At 36.8% G+C, this 22,687-nt stretch overlaps 1 protein-coding gene across 6 annotated transcripts in view; it reads left to right on the forward strand.

The window, feature by feature from the left end:
- Window positions 1–22,687, forward strand: part of MICU3 (mitochondrial calcium uptake family member 3) — a 56,072-nt gene that overhangs the window by 27,994 nt on the left and 5,391 nt on the right. The window contains exons 8-14 of one of the 6 annotated variants that reach the window (XM_063337092.1): window positions 560–598; window positions 3,860–3,955; window positions 8,641–8,741; window positions 10,550–10,721; window positions 15,249–15,357; window positions 16,305–16,462; window positions 19,484–19,558. In XM_063337092.1, coding sequence (XP_063193162.1) covers window positions 560–598; window positions 3,860–3,955; window positions 8,641–8,741; window positions 10,550–10,721; window positions 15,249–15,357; window positions 16,305–16,462; window positions 19,484–19,552 — 744 coding nt within the window. In that variant the 3' untranslated portion in view covers window positions 19,553–19,558. The remainder of the gene's footprint in view (window positions 1–559; window positions 599–3,859; window positions 3,956–8,640; window positions 8,742–10,549; window positions 10,722–15,248; window positions 15,358–16,304; window positions 16,463–19,483; window positions 19,559–22,687) is intronic. The other 5 variants (XM_063337095.1, XM_063337091.1, XM_063337093.1 and 2 more) reach the window with 5 other exon arrangements.

The raw sequence follows: 22,687 nt of genomic DNA on the forward strand, positions 1-22,687 counted from the left end.
ATTCCTTATTATAAGGAACGTTTTGACATACATGCGAAACTTCTTATAGTGCCCATTATCCTTTTGGGACCATAGATGCTTGATCTCAGATCTTTGTCCCTGAAACCATAGGAAGTTTGAATTTCAAGAATTAATACTTTTTAAACCTTCCTTGAGTATAAAAAGGGATCTTTTCTTCCCACCCAGAGAGACCTATCCGTAGCTTTTCAAAACTGTAGGTCATTGTTGAATCTCTCACACACTGTTTATTCTGAACAAAGGAAACTTACACCCAAAGGAAGACCTTTTGGAAAAAGTAAGGATTGCAAACTAGAACGTTTCTCCTGAGAGTAATCTCTGCAACTCTGTTCTTCTCTTTTGAAAATTTGAGGAATGAGATTGTAGATAAACCATTCTTTTCTTCACTGTCGTTTTAAAAACAAACAAATTTAATAATACATAAAATGAAGATTTGCTTGTCTTAACCTATTCTATTGTCTTTTTTTTTTTTTTCTCCCCCTTCTTTGGGCTTCATTCTGACATGTGATACTTGGTTTGACCCGTTTTTGCTGTATGTCAGCGTCTTCAACTTTATGGATATCATACTTCTACTAACAGTGTATGTACTCTAACTATTTTCAATTTATGCAGTCTTCACCAGTGAAGTGAAATAGTATGGTATAAGAAAATTTACAATATTGATCTTTTTCATCAAGTAAATTAACTTCTGTTAATCAGTAAAATTGTGGTGGATCTTTACTTGCATAAAAGATTGTGCATGCTTGTTGCACGCATTCTGAAACAGGCAAGCCTACCAGGAGGAAAGGTTGTTCGCTCTATTTATATAAAATGAAGGAAACAATGTTTTTAGGGGAAAAGACAAAATATATCTTAAGAAATCATAGACTTGTTCTTAATTAATGTATGTGAATTAAGTCATCCTGCATGCGTCATTTGATCCAGATCTGTCTTGTCTCCTTGTGTATAATGTGAATAATTAGTCAAATGAATCCTTCACCTCTATGTTGCCCTACCCAACCCCCACAAAAAAAAGAAACCAGAAGAGAGCTTTTATATTTTTGTGCTTCACTTACAGAACAAATGAATAATAACTTTCAGTGCTGAACTAGAATAGGATTTTACAGAAAATAACCCCTGTATTATGTAGGTGACAGGAAACTTATTTTCAATTATTTTGAGGAGTGGGAGAATCAGCAAGAGAGAGATCTTCTGGGGTTTTTTTAATGTCTTCATTATGACCTGATTAAATTTTCATTGACAGCAGAAGAAAAACTGTTGTAAAAAAGATTGATTTGATTTTAAAATAGAAGAATTAAACTTGTTTTGGTGTGATTATTGTGCTATTCAAAGTACGGGGAGGAAGCCGACAAGAACTAGATGACTAGTCAAGTTCAGTTTTAAAGTCTGGGTTTTTTTATGTAATCATTCACAGGAATGCACAAACTTATTTCCTGTGAAGTCAGCACATACAATTTGGGCAATATGCAGGAAGGAAGGCTGTTGCATGAAAAGGTGCAGTAGATGCTGCGATGGTGTGAGAATAATGTAGTAGGAAATGTGAGGCCTTATGATTAAATGGATTTTAGATCAGGCTTTACTGCAGTGAAAGATGCTGTACAGTGGTTGCCATATTCCTGTGCTGCCTCCTATTTTAAACTGAAACCAAGCTAGTTAGGCTTTCCTACTCATATAATAATTTTCAGCGTTAGTAAAAAAATCTTCTTCTAGACTCCAGCCATGTCCAAACGCTGTACCAAGATGATGCCCAGGTGTGCACCATCCTTTTCTGCCCGCCTACTACCCAAATGGAGATCTCCACCCCAAGGATACTCAGATGTATAAGAATTCACAGTATCTGACAAATCCCCCACCCCAGAAAACTGATAATTTGGGTTTCTATTTCTCCTACTGAAACAAGAAGTGTAGCAGCCTTTTCAGTTTCCCTTGATGTCCTGGGGAGTTGGAAGATACTCAAGACCAAGGAGATGCAGCCCTAAAATGTCTGGGTTAGTCCAAAGTGTTGTGTTGGGCCCTTCTCCTCACTTCATCCTTCAAAACAAAATTTTTTGAGGAGCGTCAAGGTCTATAAGCCATAGAGTGCATACAGTGACATTTTAAATGGGTTAAATATTTTTGTATTTTCATTTGCATAGGTTAATTCTTTCAAGTCATGTTCTGGTGCATACTGCAGATGCGTGTTAAGACTACTTCAGCATGTATTGCATGAGTACTTTGACTAGCCAAATGCCAACCGGAACATGATAATTATGGTGAGATGCATGTAAGGAAAGTAAAATCTGCATGCCCTGAGGTACTAATTCCATTGGCTAAAGTAAATCTCTAGCAAGAAAACAAATTCAGTGAATACTTGAAATAGATAACCACAGAACTGCATAAAGGAATGAGGTGTTTATTCGCATGATGCAGTAAACTTAAAAAAGTCCTCAGAGAAACTGCTGAGGACTTAATCCCGTGCACTGAAGTAAACAAGTTTGAGTTTAGCAATTTAGGACTGAATGGAGTGATATATGATGTGTCCATGACATAGGAACTGTCACTGCGTAATAAGAGAAAGATAAAACCAGAGTTTTCCAAAAAGGAAACAAAAGTGTAATATACATTAAGCGTGGGTATAATTCCTGGTAGTTTGTCGTGTTTCTTTGAGGACAGTTTCTGGGAAGAGCTGAGTTGAATTGGTTAGTGGTGGAAGTACATAATACAACTTGTGGAAGCAGTACATACAGTGTGTTGACATAATGTAGAATACATAGAGACAATAAACCTTCTACTTTGTACAGTATTCTTTATGACAACAACATGGTTTTACGCATTGCACAGCAGCATAAATCTTCAAAGAGAACAGTATGTACTGAGTCAAAAAATGGTTTTAATTTGCATTTAGAAGATTAAATTCATTCTGGCTTTGTCTTACCTGCCCAGATGGATGCGAGTGGGGAGCCATGAAAGTAGAAAACCTAGTGGAGACTAACTTGTTGAGAGAAAGGGAAAAATTCATTCAGTTGCAACAGCCCTAACCAAGTTCAAATAGCCTTCTGCTGTCTTTAGGATCACCTCCCCTAGATTATTTTTTTTTGGGGGGGGGGGGGGGGGGGGAAGAAATGTATTGCATAGATCTTCCAAGACTAATTGCAAGAAAAAGGAAGGCCTGTTTTAATAAGGGAGGATTTTTCAGGCTTCCAAAAATGAAATCTTTCAGCGCAAAAAGGTAAACGTGTTTTCTGTGGAGAGATTAAACGCTTATTTTCTGTTTAAACCAGGTAAGTTTGATCATCAGATGTGCATAGTCTTTTCTTGATAAGCATGTTACAGTTGAAGTTGGACTTAACTAGGCTTGGTTTTTTGCATTTCTTTATTGATGTAAGGATGTCATCCTGATCATTGGATGAAATTAATTTTATGTAACTAGTTGTACGGTGATATTTGTACTTTTACCAATGAGAAAACAAATTTCATAAGTGTATAAATTAATATTTTTTGGGCAATACAGGATTGTTAGAAAAAACAACAATAAAATACTGAGTTTAGATGGACGTTTTCACATGTACTTGTAATTAGTATTTTCACTTTACGCTTTCTCTAATTTATTTTGTTTGGGAAAGTAGAGTCTCATGCTACTTTTGGAACAGCCAAGTTATGAATAGTAAGCAAGTAGCTGTAATAGACGAGCGTTCCTTTCATTTACAAGGTATCAAGTAACTGGGTAGAAATTTCTGTGTATAGAAGCAGAAGAATCAAGCCATGCTTTTGAAGATTAGTCGGAAAAGATTTTAAAGTCTGTAAGTGGTTGTTTTATTGTTCTTTGGTTTTAAAACAGTTGTGCTTCTTGAAACTTCTACAGGTTGTTAAAACAGAAGGAGAGGACCTTGTCCCCAGAAGCTATTGGGATACTTTGAGACGTAGCACGAGCCAAGCACTCTTTTCGGACCTTGCGGAGGTATAAGTCAACCTCTGTCTCTGGTCCATAAACAGACTGTTATTTTATTTATTTCTGTTCTGATTATTTTCCTACTTTGTTTCTTCTCTTCCTTTTAATTACTTTTTTAAGTAGCAAAAACAACCTGAAAAACATTAGTCAAACTTTTTTAATATTACACAATCGTTACAGAGGACTAGCAATATCACAGCTGTCAAATTAATTTCCATAGTGTTTGAAGTTCTAATAAGATTCTTGTTTCAAGATCTGCTTTCAGATAATTGAGCAAGACATTTATTGATCATTTAAGAGGGTCAGAAAAACAGATCATTTAGGCTTTTCTGTGCCCTGTGCAGTGAGGGCCATTGCTCTGCTGGTTGTGGCATTAAAGGACATCCAGCAGCTCCCCACTGACTCCGGTCTCGAGTCCCATGCTTCATAAGCAGGATCATAATGAGAAAAGAACAAGGAACTGAAACGGACCTCCAGGGTAAAACAGTCTCTTTCTTTGCTTCATAAGCAATGTGTGCGCCATATTAAAAGTAATTAGTGTTCTGTCCCTGCTGTTCCTCTGCAGAAGCTATTGAATAACCTGAGGACTTGGATGGACTTTTTCTAATTTCCAGGCTAAATTTAGTCATAGTCCCTTTGTACCGGTCTGTTGTCCCTTAATTTTCATAGGGCTTTTTTTTCTTTAGTGTTAATCTTCTTACTCATGGTTGTGTTTATCAACATAGTCATAGCCCTCAGTCTTAATTATCATAAGCTAAATGCAATGAGGTCTCTGATTTTTCTCTTAAGGTAGAACTTGCATTTCCCAGGTATCAAATAGGCCTTCTCTGTACCTCTCTGAGCTTGAGTTCATTTGCCGTTGAACAAAACAAAATGTAGTGTTACAGAATGGAGTTTTTTACCATTATTTATAGCAATACCCACAGTAATAATATAGTCATAGTAATCTTGCAGTAAAGCAGTATACCCAGCCTTTCTTGCCTTGCTTTTAAATTAACGAGCTCCTGAACATGATGAGTCCAGTTATTAGTCCTTATTTATTTCACTAAATTTTAACACCCAGAACATCAGTTTTCTTGTCTAGTCAGCAAAGGGAAACATAGAGGGGAGAGAGGGATGTTCTTTTCATTGTCTGTTTAAGGAGCTTGCGGCACTGGGTTTTCTGAATTGACTGTCATCTTAATCTGCAGTTAGCTGGCATGAATTCAGTCTCAAGTGTAGATGGAGTTAAGTTTGGTAATCTCTCCACACTTTTAATTTAAACAGAGATAGGGTTTTTTACATCTGATGCCTCAGACTAATATCTGTAACTACAATGTGATGGAAGCTTAACAGCAGCATTGATTTAATTTGTCTGTAAAATGTGTAAGAAGTCTCTCTGCTCACTTGTAAGTCAATTTATGAAGAAAAGTCATGTCCTGCATTTGCTCCACTGACAATTTCCCACTTCTTATCATAATCATCTTTATCTTGCTTGGGTTAAGTTTGAGCCGGCTGGCTTTCATCATCTTATCTCTCCCAGGTACTCTCACATCTGAATAATATTCTAGCCATCTGTACTAGGAAAGTGTCATAAAGCTAGGTGACACTGGAGTCTGTGTTGTTTCGTAGCCCTTTGAGAAGGCCTTGTGTAAGTTGAAAAGGAGAGTAAATAAGGTTCGTTGTGGGAATCAACTTACAAGGTCTCTTTCGGCAGGAGAAGTTGTTATTCATCGCATCCAGTTTCTTTGCAGGACAGTTTACAGTACTGTCTCTGCTATTCCTAATGTAGCAACTACACCATCCAGTTGGAATATGCCAGCTGTGCCTGAATTCAGTTTGTGTGTTTATTCTTAAGTTACTAAAGGAAACTGGAAATCAGTAGATTTATTATCTCTATTGAAAAATCGAGGATTTGCAGTAAGAAAGCTCTTATTAATTCAAAGCATAATATGCATACATCATTCTCAGAATATGTTGCTATAAGTCATCGCTCGTGAGTACTTAATCAAAAGCTTGAAAATAATTTTGCAGAATATGAAAAAAAAAGAGAGATTTACTGCTCTTCAGGTTAGGAAATTGAGAGGAAAAGCTGGTGCCAGTGTGCAGCAATACGATACTGTGACTGAAACGCTTGTCTCTCCTGTTTGTCTCTTTACTTGGACTTGTATTAGAGTAAAGGTAAAGAGAAATGAGGCAGGGTTTTACTCTCATTTAAATGACTATTAGATCAAAATGGAGGCTTATATTTGCATATATGGAAACAGGTGTGGTCATTTCATTTTCACTGATCTAAAATACAAAATTTATTTAATTATGAACAATAAATAATAGTTTTAAATTATTAAAGCTTTTGTTTTTATCCTTGCCCCTTAAGAGAGAGAATTTATTTAATGCTACCAGTGCAGAAGGAGCAGAGGAGTGGTTTTTAGTTGTCTGCAATTCTGTGGAGAAGCGTACTGGCTTGAGTTTCTGCGGTGAGGTTTTTGTTTGGCGTTTTTTCATTTAGTGAGGCTGACCAAGTGGGAATTGTGAAAAGACTTACAGATTGTATTTTTTTTTTTAAATGGTTCTTTAGATATGGGTGAATGCAACCTCAGTCTAAGGTTTTGAAATGTTTTTGCAAGATGAAAGGCTGTAATTTAACATTTGATATCTTTTCAGTGTACTTGAGGGAAATTGTTTGAATGTGCTTAGGGATTTAATTGCTTAAAAGACATAAGAAATCAGGGTATCTGCGTTTCAGTATATTGTGTCCTGTAGTGGAGGATAACAATATTAAAAGACAAATAGTGATTACTTTTTTGAAGTAGTTTGCTCACTTGAAGAGCAGAGCTGTCTTAATTAAAGGACGTGAAATATCTGTCTGCCTATACGTACGCTATGTCATCTTATTTCTCCCTGGAGAAGAATACGAGAATAAAGAGGAAGCTAGAGTACATGAAATACAATCTTGAGAATTCTAAACTGATTATGCTAAAGTAGAGAAAAGTCTCTCTCATTTCTTTAGTTCTTGGATGTTGAAAGGGAAGGATTTGTGTTGTTACTGCCTCATGTTTTTCCTTGTTGATACATAAATACTCTTAATCAATGTTGCATTTTGCATTTTTTACAAATCAGTATGTAAATTGGAGATTAATATAGTCTATTTCAGAGAATGTAGATATGAAATGGTTTTTCGTGGTACATAAAGTTGTACTGCTGCATACTGTTCAGAATTTCCTCCCAGTTTCTTCATTTAGAGTTTCTCCATCTGTTACAAATTTATAGTCTTTTCCATTATAAAATGAAGTTAGAATTAAAGGACTCTTGAGGGCAGCTTGCAGGTTTGTATAGGCGGATCTTTATAGATCCATATAAACAGTTTTCTATACTTATAGTAAATTCCATAGGTTTATAATCTATTGTCATGGTGATAAATTAGTACTGTTACATCTCCCAAATGCTTACTAGGTCTCTGTACTGCGTATTCTCTTCTGTGCTTTAACATTAGAGTTGGCAGGCACGCTTCCACAAAAATATGATGTTGCTGACGGGTGGTAGCTTGCCTAGGAAGGGCAGAGACTACTGGCTCCCACGCTTGGCTTTTCATAAGATCTTGACTTTGTAAGGAACATGAGAGCTCGGACTGAAGGTTCTCCCTAGGCAGGTGCCGCAATGAGACTAAATATGTTACTTTTTGAATTTCAAATGTTGGCAGATGCACGTTAATGCCAGAAGGCCATTGCCATGGTGGAATACTATGGCTTATTTGAGCCCTGTATTACTGGATTATTTTTCTAGCTCGTCAGTATATCAGGAGTTTCTTTGTAAAAGAGGTAAAATCAATGCACGTACACAGCAGTTAAGGGTAATGAATATGTAGTTAAAAAGTGGAATGTTGCACACTCACTATACACAAATGATAGTTCTGTTTATATGTGTGTCTTCCTATTTACAATTCTTGCTATTACAAATGGTCAAAATGAGTTGGTTTTATTATTCTGACTCCATGCCTTCAAAGTTGATAGTTCTTTATTACGGAAAAAGTATTAGTACATGTTCAAAGATTCCTGTCTGATGCATACAGCACGTACTCAGTAGATGAGTAACATTCGTAAGAGAATGAATCAAACTATTACTTCATGATTTCCAAATTTCTTGTAATTCAGTTGTTTTAAATGTATTCGGGCAGTCCCATTTAAACGGTAGTCATCTGCTACTTATAGAAAGGAATCATATAAAGTACACCTGACTGATGTGAGTGGGTTTGGAATAGAACCCCATACTAAATAACTCTGAAATATAAAATAAGAGTCTATAAAGTAAAGTCCTTTAATTTCTTTGTACTTGCATAGTAGAAGGGAAAGGAGATTGTGTACAAAGGGAGCTGTTTTTATGGTTTACCTCAACTGACTAGTTGTTCGTGTTTTTTTCTCAAGAGTTTCTGGTTTTATTTTTCATGCTCTTCCCCCCTGCGTTGCAGCTTGCATTATATTATATTGCTGGTTTAAGTGTTTTCTACTAAATGCAATTAACAGTCTAATGCTAATTTGTGTGAAAATTGCATGACATAATTTAATGGATTTTAACACTAAAATCTTCTTTAAGACTGTGATCATAAAACACAAACTCTTTTAATAGAAAGGTCTGTTGTGATGATAGGCATTCTCAGATTATACTTCTGTAACTGAGCCAGTCATGGCGTTTAATTTTTTTTTATTCTAATATTTAAGCGTGCTGATGATATTTCAAGTTCACTGTCAGACACTACGTTGCTTGTACACTTTTTTGGCAAGAAAGGAAAAGCTGAACTGAACTTTGAAGATTTTTATAGGTAAGTCTCAATTTCATTAATTCCTTGTAAAAAAAAATACTTGCATACTTGTTCTAATTAATGCCTATTATAATACTATACACATTATATTACGGTGCAGACGTGCATATAAAGTTTATGTTCCCTTTGCGTGTGTTGTATATACAAAGAGAAAAATAAAACAGTAAGCGGACCAACAATAAAAACTCTGGTACTAACACTGCTGCATTTGCAAATTTTGTTAGCACTTGTGTGCGTAGTTGGTTTGGGGTGGAGAGTTTACACCCCAACTTTGTCCTTATTGATATGTAGGAACTTTTTTATTGGCTTTGAATTATGTTTATTTTTTTCCCCTGTTTGTCAGTGCTTTAAAAGAAGCTTTTTTAAAAGGCATCTAGTTAAAATACCCATCTTTTACTGTACGATCTTGTGAATGCTAAAGAGATCAAAACCTAGTAGACGTATTCGTGAAAGAGGGATCCATCAAGTTTTATTCAACACTGCTTTACCAACTCAAAAAATCATTGAACTATGGACTGGTGAGGGAAATACTATTGTATGTTTACCTTGCTCTTATACTTTTGCCTAGACATCCTTTTGATTTGAGTTCCTCATAGTTCTTAAAAGTCAAGTTCTAGATTAGGAGGATTTATTCCCCATAGAGTTACTTACAGACTGCAATTAAACCTTACCTTTATCTTTTTAACAAGCTAAGTATGATGAGCTCTTGCAGTTTGGGGTTTTTTTAATACTTCACTATTCTTATGATATTTCTATAAGAAGGAGTGTTGAAGACAACGCCTGCAGGATGGGAACTCTTGGAAACCCGTAACAGGGAAGTGCTGCAGGGTGCAGATGACGGTGAGGTGAATGTGAGCTCCCAGTGCAGCACTGTGACCAGAGAGCTAATTTCACCCGCGGTTGTATAACCAGGACATCAAGCAGAATCAGGGATGTTATATTTCCTTTTTATTTAGAATCATAGAATCTTCATGGTTGGAAAGGACCTTTGAGATCATCGAGTCCAACCAAACCCCTACAATCTCTGCCACTAGAGCATGCCCTGAAGTGCCACATCTAGATGTTTCTTAAACACCCCCAGGGATGGTGACTCAAACACCTCCCTGGGCAGGCTGTTCCAGTGCCTGACCACTCTTGCAGTAAAGTAATTCTCCCTAATATCTAATCTAAACCTCCCCTGCCACAACTTCAGACCATTTCCTCTGGTCCTGTCATTCTTCCCCTGGGAGAAGAGGCCAACACCCACCTCTCTCCAACCTCCTTTTTATCCAGTTTTGGTGTCTAGAATATACTAATTAAGTTGTTAAGCTGGGAAGAGTTTATAGAAATACCATAAGAATAGCGAAGTATTAAAAAAAACCCCAAACTTTAGATTGAAAGACTGCAAGAGCTCATCATACTTAGCTTGTTAAAAAGAGAAAGGTAAGGTTTAATTGCAATCTGTAAGTAACTCTATGGGGAATAAATCTTGGGAATTCATTTAGTACCATGATGGAATTTTCAGTCTAGCATATAAAAATAAAGATCAGTGACCCACTGAAGACGAAAATTAAGCAAACACAAACTAGAATATAAGTATTAAGTCATTTTAATCCTTACTAAAACACTTCATCTTTGAGTTAAATTTGTTGTATTGATTAGGTAATGTGTCAACATAGATAAAGGATTTACCATATTTACCATCAGTGCTACGAAAAGGAACTAATTGGTATAATGCTATTTGGCTTTATATTCTACAAGTTTTTGAGGACATGAATAGTGGAAATATAAAGTATTACTATTTCTTTGTATTTATGTTTGTGCTTTAGATTTATGGATAACCTACAAACTGAGGTTCTAGAGATAGAATTCCTGTCCTACTCTAACGGGATGAACACCATCAGTGAGGAAGACTTTGCCCATATTCTTCTGAGGTATACAAATGTGGAAAATACATCAAGTTACCTGGAAAACTTGCGCTGCACAATTCCTGAAGAAAAGGTAATTGACAGTGGTGGGCCCCAGCGTCCAGTCCCAGTGTCATCAAGATGAAAATATAACCTTGATGGACTGAAGGAGATTCTGTCACTGAATTAATTAGCACCAGGATTTTATTCTGATCCTGTGTGTCTCATGTTTTTCAGATTACTTGCTCAATAAAAAGTAGAAGAGTAAATAACATAGAATTATGTTCCATAGGCTTTAGCTAGTAATGCTTTTGAAGTTTACATAACAAGGCTTTATATTACATGAAAATTTAGTATAAACAGCAAAAACCATAAGACTTGGAAAAGAACAATTTTCTAGCAATGAGGCATTAAAACACTTTTTTCTTCTCTTTTGCACTGCCACTGAAATAGCCCTTTTTCAGAAATAACATTGACACACTTTATCTAGTTGTTTTATAGCCTTAATTGGATCACTTGTATATAATTACAGATGGGTATGTGGTTCTTAATGTCTGAAGTGATAGGAAAGATAATAAAAGCAATAAAGCTCATGAGGTAGGTAGTCCTTCCTTTGTTTAACAACAAATGTGTTGTCAGAAGTGTATCTGAGGGAGATGTCGTGGCAGCTATGCATCAGTGGTAATCAATAGGATAACGTTAAAAGTAGCCCTTCAAATAAGGGATGATTGGGCTATATTCCTGTCTGTGTTTACAGAAGATCCGATTAATCTGTCCTAGAAATCTAACTCTTTCAAAAGCTATACATTTTAATAGTAATGAGAGCAGAGCTTGTGAATAAAAGTAATAAATTGGTTTGGACAGTTTTACAATGTTTTTTTATTTATTTGAGAAATTACATTGTCATTTCAGTCTACAGAGTAAGATCAGTCAGCCGACCTGATAGAAACACACTCCAGAAATCAACAGTCTTCTGCATTATCTCAGGTCCACTGCGAGATAAATGTAGCTGGGGAGTGGGAAGGGAAGGTAAGGCAGGGCTGTCTCTTTTGCACCAGATTAGGTGTAAGGTGAAGCGGTGAGATTGGGATCAAAGTTTCTGCTCACCAACCCTTTCTGCGTTCCCGGTCTGGCCGCTGGGGCGCTCAGTTCTAACTACTCTAAAAGGTCTGAGCAGCTTTCAATAGTCAAAGCCAAGACAGTGCAACAGAAATGGTATAAAGCTCCTCCTGCATGGTTCACAGATGTTTCTTGTTTAGGATGAAATCAAGATTTCGATATATGTGGAAATCTGAAAAAAAAAAAAAACAACCCACACTGTGGGGCTTGTGTAACAGCAATGATATAGTTATCATTTGGGTAACTGAAAAATTACGACAGTCATAGGTATAGAGAAATAACTTCTTTCAGTGGCAAAGGTGAAGTTGTTTAGTAAATATAAATACAGACACTTTCTTTTAAACACAAGGAAGTATTCTTCGAAGTTCATCTCTAACTCTTCCAATGGCACTGTTCTGACAGCAAGTCTTCCACAGTAGTTTCCTCTTCTTGACCTCTTATGGGACCATCAGCTGAGGAAAACTTCCACACAGAAAGCTGTGTCACTCAGTTACAGGTTTGCTTATGCTGCATTCTGGGAATATCCTGGCACTTCAACAGTGCCATATATCTGTATGTCATATGCTATACTTCCATGAAGTAAAACGAGACATTGCCATTTTCCATAGCTCCACATCACTGGCTTGGTAAACGTGCTGTCAGTACAGTGGAAAAAGTAAATCCCTGCGACATCTCTTCTGCTGGTCACAGCCTTTTGAGAATGGGACTTCGCCTCTTACTGCCATGGAGACGTTGTTCATATGTTTGCACTTTTTTACACTTGTAATAACATTATAATTTGAAAATTTTAAAATGTACTCTCTATTTTATTACAGTGATACGCTGCAATACTCATACAAACCAGAGGATTCCATTTAGAAGAAAAATTAGTCTAGCCTGTAAAGTAGTAGGAGCTGCTCTCACAGTTGGCAATGTTAGTCTTGTGGCGCTGTATGTAGGAGCCTCTAAAGCAACGTGATGATCACTTGGCGTACTGTAGTCACATTAAAATGTTCAGCTGGCACGCTGCCTGCTCACAGGATGTTTTCCTCCTTGTACTAACTAGATGCCAGGCAGTGATTCATTTAAGCTGGCATCTTGTATTCCTGCAAATATCAGCTCCTAAAGAAAGTCTATGCATTTTTAACAGCATTGGTGCATTAATATAACAGTTTTCTTTGCTGTAGTAAAATATAATCTGCCCAAATAAATAGAAAAGTTAGCTTCCTTTTACATAGAAAATAGTTTCCAGTAAGAAAATTGTGGGATATCTACACATAGATAACTTCCTATGCCAAAATGTAAAACATATGGCAAATATGAAATGTTATTACAGTTACCAGTTGAACAAAATATGGTCCTAGGAGAGGAGAGAGACAGTAGAATGCTGTGTGCCCAACTCTGAGTGTCATTTTGCCTGCCTTCTGACTATTTTTTGTCCTTTGCTTTTTTCCCTTGAGAGGAAATAAACATGTATGATTGCAGATGATCTCAGCAGAAATGAAATGAAGCCAGATATTTTTCTCATTGCTAAAATGTTGTAGAGTATGTACAGTTCAGCCATGGACTGTGGGTGTGGCTCCTTTATCTCCCTGCTTCGTCTCCAGTGTCAACTCGTGGCAGCAGTTTTTATCACTACTGGAAACACAGAAGCTGCAAAGGCGTGTTTGTGGGCCAGTGGTTCTCAGCCGTACCGACACAAGGGCTACTTTCCATCTAGACTGATCATCTCCCGTCGAGTTACGTGGGAAGAGCAGTAGCCTGACCTCATACACTATCTCCCACATTCAGAATATTCACAGACAAAGTGTTGCAAAATAAGGATTTTTAAATATCATTGTGAACCTAAAAATGTCAGCTCAAGACTTCGATGGCCATTTTTTATTATTGCTATTTTGCCATAGTACCTGAGGGTCCTACTTGGGTACTGAAGCTTCACTGATCTAGTTATCTCACAAGTACATGACAAAACATGCCTGTCCCAGAGAGCTTTCAGTCTAAACAGAGTGTAAGGAACAGAACTTTTACATAAACTATTAGATGTCAAATGCAGTGAAAAAAGAAAGACAGTATTAGTTAGTATTAATAAATTAAGCTTTAAGGAGATTTTAGGAGAATTTTAATTTAAAGGAGATTTAGGGGGTGGTTCTGCTTGTGTCCGTGAGAGTTTCCTCCTAATTGCAGGGGATGGAACAGAGAACAGGTATGCTTGTTGAGAAAGGCAATTCATGATGGACATGGGTCAAGCTCTCCAATCAAACAGTTTATAAATCTTGGCTACAGCTTAGGTAGGATCACTTAAGCAGTGGTTTACATCTCAAGTGGGTGGAGGCCTATTAAAGTATTCTATTTTAACAACATTATGTTGCTCTCCACATTTACCACAGTACTTGCTGTCTCATGGGTTTACGCCCATCCTCTGCCATTTTCTCCTCTGCCACAAACCTACTTCAGTATGATTTCTGTATGTATGTGATGATGTCATATATGATGACTATGTATATCTTTGAGAAGAGACGTAGGTCAAGATTTTAGTTTGAACAGAAAGGCTCACGGGTCTCTCTGTTGTCTTCAGGTTTATTTTCAGAGAGAAGTAGTTAAATAGGCTAAAAGGATAAAAGCAGACAGAAGAATAGTAAGGAATGAAAGGAGGCCAGGGAGATCAAGGTTTGACAAAGAATTTCATCCCTTGTTCAGAATGGCTGACAGACCATGGAGAATGAGATAGAAGCAATGGTCCTGGCTTAATTCAAAGTCTCTGTTTAAATCTCTCTCAAAATTGATTTGAGATAGTTTATCGGGTCTTTGGATTTGTAGCTAAGATGAGAGAAAAGCAGAACAAATATAAGGAAAGAATTAAAAATAAGCTCTTTTAACAACAGCACTTTCAGAGAAACTTTCACAGAAGATATTCTGAAGTCTGGTCAAAATGCAAAAGATTTTTTTAAAAAGCTGGACAAACCCTGCAATACTCGATACAGGAGTATCAGCTGAAGAGACTTAGGTGTCTAAATCTGGATATGTAAAAGTGCAGAGTACTTAAGTACAGAGTTACTCTGTACTTAAAAGTACAGAGCTTAAGTTAGATCGTAACATGTATTTATGAACTCATGCAGTGTATGTGAGCACACACACGCTCACATATATATAATAGTGGTTTTCAGGTTTTCAGTAGTAAACATATTCCAATATTGATACAAACCTAGACTCTTATTCTCAATATTAACTGCCGTATCGCAATAATCCTGGAATTCTTAAAGATTGACTTACGCAATGGAATACAATTTTGGGGTGAGAATTGTTATCCATGGCATTGGCAAAGAGAAAAGACCATCTTCCATTCCTCAGGAGACTCCAGTTCTTTATTGACTTTCAGTACATCTTTCTCTTTTTTTTTTTTTTCCTAAATGGCTGTAATATCTATTCTTAAATGAAGTAGACATATGTAACTGCAAGGTTTATTTATTCAATTGTCATCACTACTGATAATTCTTACGGTGCCTATTGTTCTTCTGGTTTTTAGGGTATCACATTTGATGAGTTTAGATCATTTTTCCAATTCTTGAACAACCTAGAAGACTTTACAATTGCAATGCAAATGTATAATTTTGCAAGTCGTTCCATAGGTCAAGGTAAGTATTTATATTTTTATAAAAATATGTTGATAAAGACACAGAACTGTTGACAAAAATACAAAAATGTTTTGTAATTCCTAGTTTGTAGTTTTAATGTCTCAGGTAAAAGGCTAAAAAGGCTAGGACACCAGCTTTGAGAGGAGATGGCTCGGTCACATCATAAGAGATACGATAAAGCCTTACAAAGTCATGTAAGTGGTGGATGAGCTAAATGCAGAACAGTTGGTCGTAGAATCATAGAATGGTTAAAGTTGGAAAGGACATTAAAGGTCATCCAGTTCCACCCCGCTGCCCTGGGCAGGAACACCTCCCGCTAGACCAGGTTGCTCAAAGCCCCGTCCAGCCTGGCCCTGGTTGGATGACCTGACCAAGCCTGGCAACCGAATCCTGCAGTACAAGAGTTGAGGCACTTGATGACACCAATAAGAGATCACTTTAAAGCAAACAAAAGCATTTCTTTACACAGTGGGCATGTGGAATCTGGCCTTCTACAAAGCTTGTAGGAGGAAATGGTGTCAGAAGATCCACAGAGGGATTAGACAGATTTTTGAACAAATCAGTAAGTTGGTGCTGAAAGAATTAGGCAGGTATGTACTGACTGAAATCCTTAATACAACAGAGTTGAGATGTTTGGGGAGTACAAGGTGTATATGTAACATAGGTTTAATTACAGTATGATTTTCTAATTTTTTTATTACACGTAGTATATGGTGATATCTTTTGTGTAAAATAATTGATACCAATTAAGCAATATCATTTTATATCAGTTGAGAAGTACTTGGCTTAGAACTGTGAAATCAAATTCTGATTTTCACATTTTCTTATTTTTTGAGTATTTAAATGTGAAAAAGTTAGAAGTTTACTTGTATTTCATAATACATTGTCCAGAAAGTAGGATGAAATTAATATGTTTTATTTTTTGTCCTGATGTTCTCTTTATGCAGATGAATTCAAACGTGCTGTGTATGTAGCCACAGGTGTGAAGCTTTCACCACATTTGGTGAACACAGTGTTCAAGATTTTTGATGTTGACAGAGATGACCAGTTGAGTTATAAAGAATTTGTCGGCATTATGAAAGACAGACTCAGTCGAGGGTTTAGGGTAAGGATTCTAATTTTTATAGTAATCTTAGTTGACTTTACTACTTGCAACTACTTCCTTTAGCATCTGTAGCACCAGTAAGTTGCAAACCAGCAGTATGTGTGGTTAAAGACATATGCTTTGTAGAAATCCTGAAGCAGTCTGTAAGATAAATCCCTTCTTAAATTTTTTTTTTTTTTTTTTTAATTAGATTAGAATCTATAGAGGACATAATGCACCTTTATAGCACACAAACCAAATTGGAGAAATCCTCTGCATACTGACATTTCTTCTGTATTATGTGATTGATACATTGGCATTAAGAATTTTAACGAGAGTAGCAATTATGTCTGGGTTGTTTGCAGGGAAAAGAGAGTTTGTCTCTCTCAAACCCAGGCAATTTAAAGGTCAGCCACTGGCTCTTTAGAAAACATTATTTAAAGTAGCAAGTGTTGGTAATGACTGTTGGAAAGAGTTGCAGCAGAAGATAGTTTTAATTTTCAAATAAAGAATTAGTGAAGTGGTGATGAACAATGCTATATTCTATTTCAAAGTTGCTTTTGATAGTTTAACCCTGTACCTAATATATTAAGTTACAAGAAGCTAGAGGGCAGGAAATTACTTGTAGAAAATTTTCATAGGGAACAAGCTTGTAAATCGTGCTTTACCTTTTAAGTGAATGTGTAGGCCCTGCTGCCCTCTTCAGGTCCTGTGTCGTACAGGGGAATTTTATAGTAGCAGAATTTTTATTTTGAGGGTGATCAATAAAAGTCACATTTTTTTTCTTCATATGACAGGTGTTACCATTTTTAATTAAATGTAAAATGGTGTTCTTACTGACAACCTAATCCCTTAGACATAAATCTTAAACTGTATTATGGTTCCTAAATTCACATTTCAGTATGTTCTATTCGTAATATAATTTTAGTGATTTTTAGTTAGCTTCCTAAATATAATTTTAGAACTTTCTGTGAAGTGGTGTTGAGTCTAACAGTTTTCTTGTTATTTTTGTAATCTTATGATTGACTGTAAAATGTGGCTAACAACCACTGCGTTTGTAACAAACTTATTTCCTTGTTGGTCCTCAATTCCTTTTCTTATGGTGTGGAAATGATGATTGTTTCATAACTGTTTCGAGATGTTCAGCTCTATGTTTTAACTGTTTACTAATTGTAAGTGTGCACTGTATGTTAATTTAACCAGAAAACAGTCTGCTTACGAAGTAATTCTTGTAAATGTATTACATGTTTCTATTTCACAAAATGCATGACAGAACTCACCTATAAGCCTTTAGAATCTATATCATGCAGCACTATTCAGTCTTATGCACGTATCTTTCTTTTGCCTAATGGCAATATTCCAGTGGACTGTAAAAGAACTGCAAAGAATAGCCAAGGATGTTCAGAAGAATAGCACCGTCTTCCATAAATGATATGTCTAATTTTAATTAGATATGAGATATCTCCTGGATTGCATAGGAGATGATTGTGATTTGGTGCTATAATTCAGTTATACTCAGTCATGCCTACATGCAGACTTGTTAGATTATTGAGAAAAATGCATACTCTTCACTAATCACTAGTATTCTGAGACAATTATAGTACCAAATTTAGGAATCGCAATTTCCAGTAAGTTTTCGTAAGTGTTACACAAACCTGATTTTTCCAAGAGTGGGTAGTAGTAAAAATTCTGCAAAGATTTGCCTTTTCAGTTTGATAAACACCCCCCATCCACCCCAATCTTGGTTTTAGAATGAGAAGTAAACACGAAAGAACCTTTTGCCCAGAACAAATTGGTGGAAAGTGTGATTAATTACTTCCTATTGATTGTACATTAAAAGTTACAGAGTAGTTATTGTGGCCAGAACAAGTAAAAGTTTACCCTCTGGCTCCTACGTTGTTGAGGGCTCAAATGTTGTCTTGTGCTAAATCAAAACTAACAAATGACTAACCTTTTCTTTGTTAATAACTGTGTTTCAAATTCATATTAAGATTTGGTCAGTTCCATTATACAGATAAAAGAACATTATACCTTCTGCTTACCGGGTATTTTGTAGCAACATGGAAATTTTTGCCATGAGAAATTTGAACCTGGTTATAAAGTGTAAATGCCTGATTTTAATGTTAATTACACTACAATTAATGTCTGCCCAAATCAACGTAGTCTCTGATTATCACTCTAAAAATATCTACAAATTACAGTTTAAAATAGGCTTGTGATTTGACTTATCGTTTTACAATTAACATCTTATACTTAGTAATTCAACTTTTTTAAAAGTCGTTTTACTAAAATATTTGTCCAGAAGAATCTTGAGGGCATCACAGAGCTTGGTCCTGGGACCATGTATTTTAGAAAAGGGCATTTTGTAGTTAGTCTGACTAAAGCAAACACATTTAAGAGCAAAGAGTTACACAAGTCCGATGAAACCGGAGTCCTGAAAGGTCAGTCAGTACCTACCAGCTTTGTCCTATTTAAAAGCTTAGACATAAACTTACAAACCTGAGGAGGGTCAGGTACTACCCCTTAGGGGAACGTAATAATTGATTTTAACATATATTTTAGATATGTTTTGGGAAAAGTAAATGTCTTAAAGATATTATCTAATGAAAATTCGCTCTTTCTGGAATGTAGTGTTACAATCTGAAACCTTTTTCGGTTTTAGTAGTTTGAAACAAACTAGGATGTTAAGCTGCCATCAAGTGGTGAGTCAAAGTATTGCCATAAAATGTGCAGTCATGAAAAGCTTTATTTTTGCTTGCTGTTCGGTTTAAAATAGTTATTTCCTTGCCTTTTTTTTTTTGTTTAAAAATACATAAGATTCCCTCCCTTTCCCTTATAAATTCCATTTTTAAACTGAAAGACTTGGAAATTAATGACTGAATGCTAAACATTTTATCTAGCGCATACTATACTGTATCTTCTAGCTATGCGTCACTTAAAGCCATTTTTTTGTATTTTCATGATACCGTTGTCTTACGCTTCCCTCTGGCTGCCTTCACATGTTGTCTGCATCTGTGCACTTCTCCATCTTCTGCTCCACAGGGCTACAAACCTGTACAGAGGTACACTACTTTCAAATCCTGCGTGCGGAAGGAGCTGTATAGCAGATAACTGACGGTATGTGTCTGCCGCCCCGTCTGAGTGTGCTGGCATGCCTGCAGGAATGGCTGAGTGTTAAACTGTCACCGCTGTGTTTCCCATTCCAAAATTCAAGAAATGAGTTCTCTCGACTGTAAGCCATGTAGTAGCTCAAAGCGTCACGTTGTGTTTTTGACTGAAGCAGTAGAATTTGATTCTGGAGTTGGCAATGGCTGACTCGCTCTGTCACTGTTTTGTAAGCCAGCTGTGATTTTGTACTATGTTTGAAAGAAGGAAAAGTATTCTTTCATAGTTCCTGTTGCTGTTTTCTGTCTGTCCTGTGACCGCTTTCTCTCCAGTACCTGTAGCTAATAAGGTTACCAATGAAGATTGTAGAGGTAGCTTTTTCTTCCTGAGAGACCGTTAGTAACCTGATTTATACAGTTAGTAACTCTGATTTATACAGTTACACTTCTGAAAACAATAACGTGGGTTTGGCTCAATTAACACTATACCAGCAATTTTCAAAAATCAGCACTCTGCCCACATGTGATCACTGTGGCCGTTTCTGCGTGTTCACTACATGAATATTCATTCTTTAACATTTAGGTTGTACTGTGGGTTTCAGTGTCAAAAATGGGGCGTGCATATTCTGTAGCCGTATTGCAAAACTGTTTGCCACACGGTGGACACAGCAGAAATGTGTTAGTAGACACTTCTCTTCATACATGAAGCAAGAATTTGCTCCTTTGCAATTTAAGGGTTTGGTGCCAGCCCTTTTTTCATGTCTGTATTTATGGACTTTGCAGTAGTTGCTATGAAGGCTGTAATCAGCTGATGCAGGTCCCAGACGTGACATTGTGCAGTGGGGAGGAACAGAGGTGTACGCCATGCCCAACAAGGTCCCAGAGCCAGTGGCCTGCTGTGGAGTGGCCAGCACATCTCGTGCTCCTGAGCATTCCTCTTCTGTTTTTAATTCTGAATTTTAATTCTCTGAATTTTAATTCTAATTTTTTAATTAAGCTGAGATTTCTTCTTGAATAACCATCTTCCGATGCCTCTAACCATCAGCGTATTGGCATCTGACCTGGTGTCCTTTCGTATGCCTCCCCGAGCACCTCTATGCCAGTGAGCCTGCTGGGCCACTGGTTTAAATCTTTCTTCCGTAACTGTGAAACAGCATGGCAGGAAGGGAATGTAGGTAGACTAAGCAGAAGTTTCTTGGATCCAGTTTATTTGAGGTGATGGTTGGCTTCTGGCACAGTCGAAAATGTCAGTCTGTGGGGATGAGAGGTGTCCCTGTTTACTGAGACTGGTAGCTCACCGGTCCCACGGATGTTTTTCTTTTGTAGACCCCTCTGTGAGAGTGGTAAGGTGGAGGGAATATATCGATGCTGTTGACCTGTTCCTGTGGCACGGCATTTCATGTATCCCAAATATTGTGTTCTTCAGACCATTTCTTTTTCAGTGAAGTGTCACATCTTTTGAACAGGCTGGTTCTTTGAAAATGCAGCAGTAACAATAGCTCGGGGCACGTCCAGGCTTACGCAGCTGATTTGTCCTCTTAAAAAGAAGACAAGAGTTCTGTTTGACCTGCATGAACTCTTCTTTTCTAAAATTTAGCATCTGTAGGATTATTTCTTTATTATTTTTATTAACTATTAACCTTTTTTTTAAATCATACTTCCTCTTTATGAGTATAAATGAGTATGCTTCACATACTGAAGCATTGTACTAATATGTGAGGAACAGAAAAGGAAATTTTAACAGAGTCCAGTTTCTCCACCTGATTAATGGGAAGTGTAAATGACTAATGAAGTAGTTAAAACAACATTTTAGTAATCCAACTCGCCAGTCACATAAGAAGACATTCATGGCTTTAGATTAATTCTATGTAATTTCATCTTTCTGAAACTTCTGGCTCTTCCTTTCTTCCTTTCCCATGTCTTTTTAAAAATCATTCTTTAGAAGTACTTTGTACTAATTCTGTCACAGCCTACATTGTAACTGCATATCAAGTATTGTTTAAACTGTGAGCTTTTCAAGATAGGGAACGGTTTTTACAAGAAAAGTGACAAAATGTTACACAGTCGCGATGCTTTCCTAATAATTTCAGTGAAGGGTATGTGACCAACTGGAACAAAATGCAGTGTGACGCAAATGAACCCAATGTATAGTAATCAAGGCAAATAAAACTCGCTTGGTGACAAAAAGAGAGACTGTGGTAAAAGCATCAAGTTTACATACCTGGACACCTTGACAGACATCTGAATCCGGGCAATAAATTCATTCATCTGTTGAGGTGGAGTAAACTGGGGAAAAAAAAATACAGTGCAGATTTATAAAGGGAGATTTTTGTTCACCCTGTAGAAAGTCATTCTCAAGAGGAAAATTTACAATTGAATAATGATGTGTCTACGCTACGCACTGGGAGACAGTACAGAGAAGCCAGGTGAGCTCTCAGTGCAGTGACTGGCATGGTGTGGAGGTTGCTGGTTATTTATTTACCCTGCTCTTCTTCCCACCTGCAGCTCCTGGGTGCTGTAACAAGAACGCTGCTGGTACCTAAGCTGCTGCGTATAGGGCTGTATCAGGTATCTGTTACCTGCGCACTGGAGGACACAGCGTAAACCTCATCTGTAGAAAATTCCCTCTTCCCTCCAGACATATTAGTCAGCTACTGCTCTTCACTTCAGCAACTGCTCCTTGTCTCTTGGGATGAATTACAGTGACATAGCCCGTTGTTAGCTGTTCTGAGTTCCTTTTTGTGCAAAACGTTACGTAACTTCGAATATTGCTTCAGATTTGTTGTAGATATTTATTTATTAAAGTTTTTTGCAAGTGTCAGTTCATGGAAACGTTAGCCAAAACGTATGTGAAGATCACTTCACTTCACTTGGAGTTAGTTACAGTGACTGAAAACAGAACTAATTGTGTCTTTGCCATACAGTGTGAAGAGTTACACAATTCTAAAAATGGTTATTTTCTATTTAGTTTACAAATTGAAAAGATAATAAAGATGGAAGTAGGGGAGATTTGAAATTGAACAATTTCAGTTGGGTAATTAAATTTCAGTCTGATGTACAAACACACACATGCATGTATGTGAAATACAAAAATCTGCAGTTACATCCCAAAGTTAGGTGCGATACAACAACTCTTAATTTT

The sequence above is a fragment of the Chroicocephalus ridibundus genome, chromosome 5 (assembly GCF_963924245.1).
Source record: "Chroicocephalus ridibundus chromosome 5, bChrRid1.1, whole genome shotgun sequence".
NCBI classification, from domain to species: domain Eukaryota; kingdom Metazoa; phylum Chordata; class Aves; order Charadriiformes; family Laridae; genus Chroicocephalus; species Chroicocephalus ridibundus.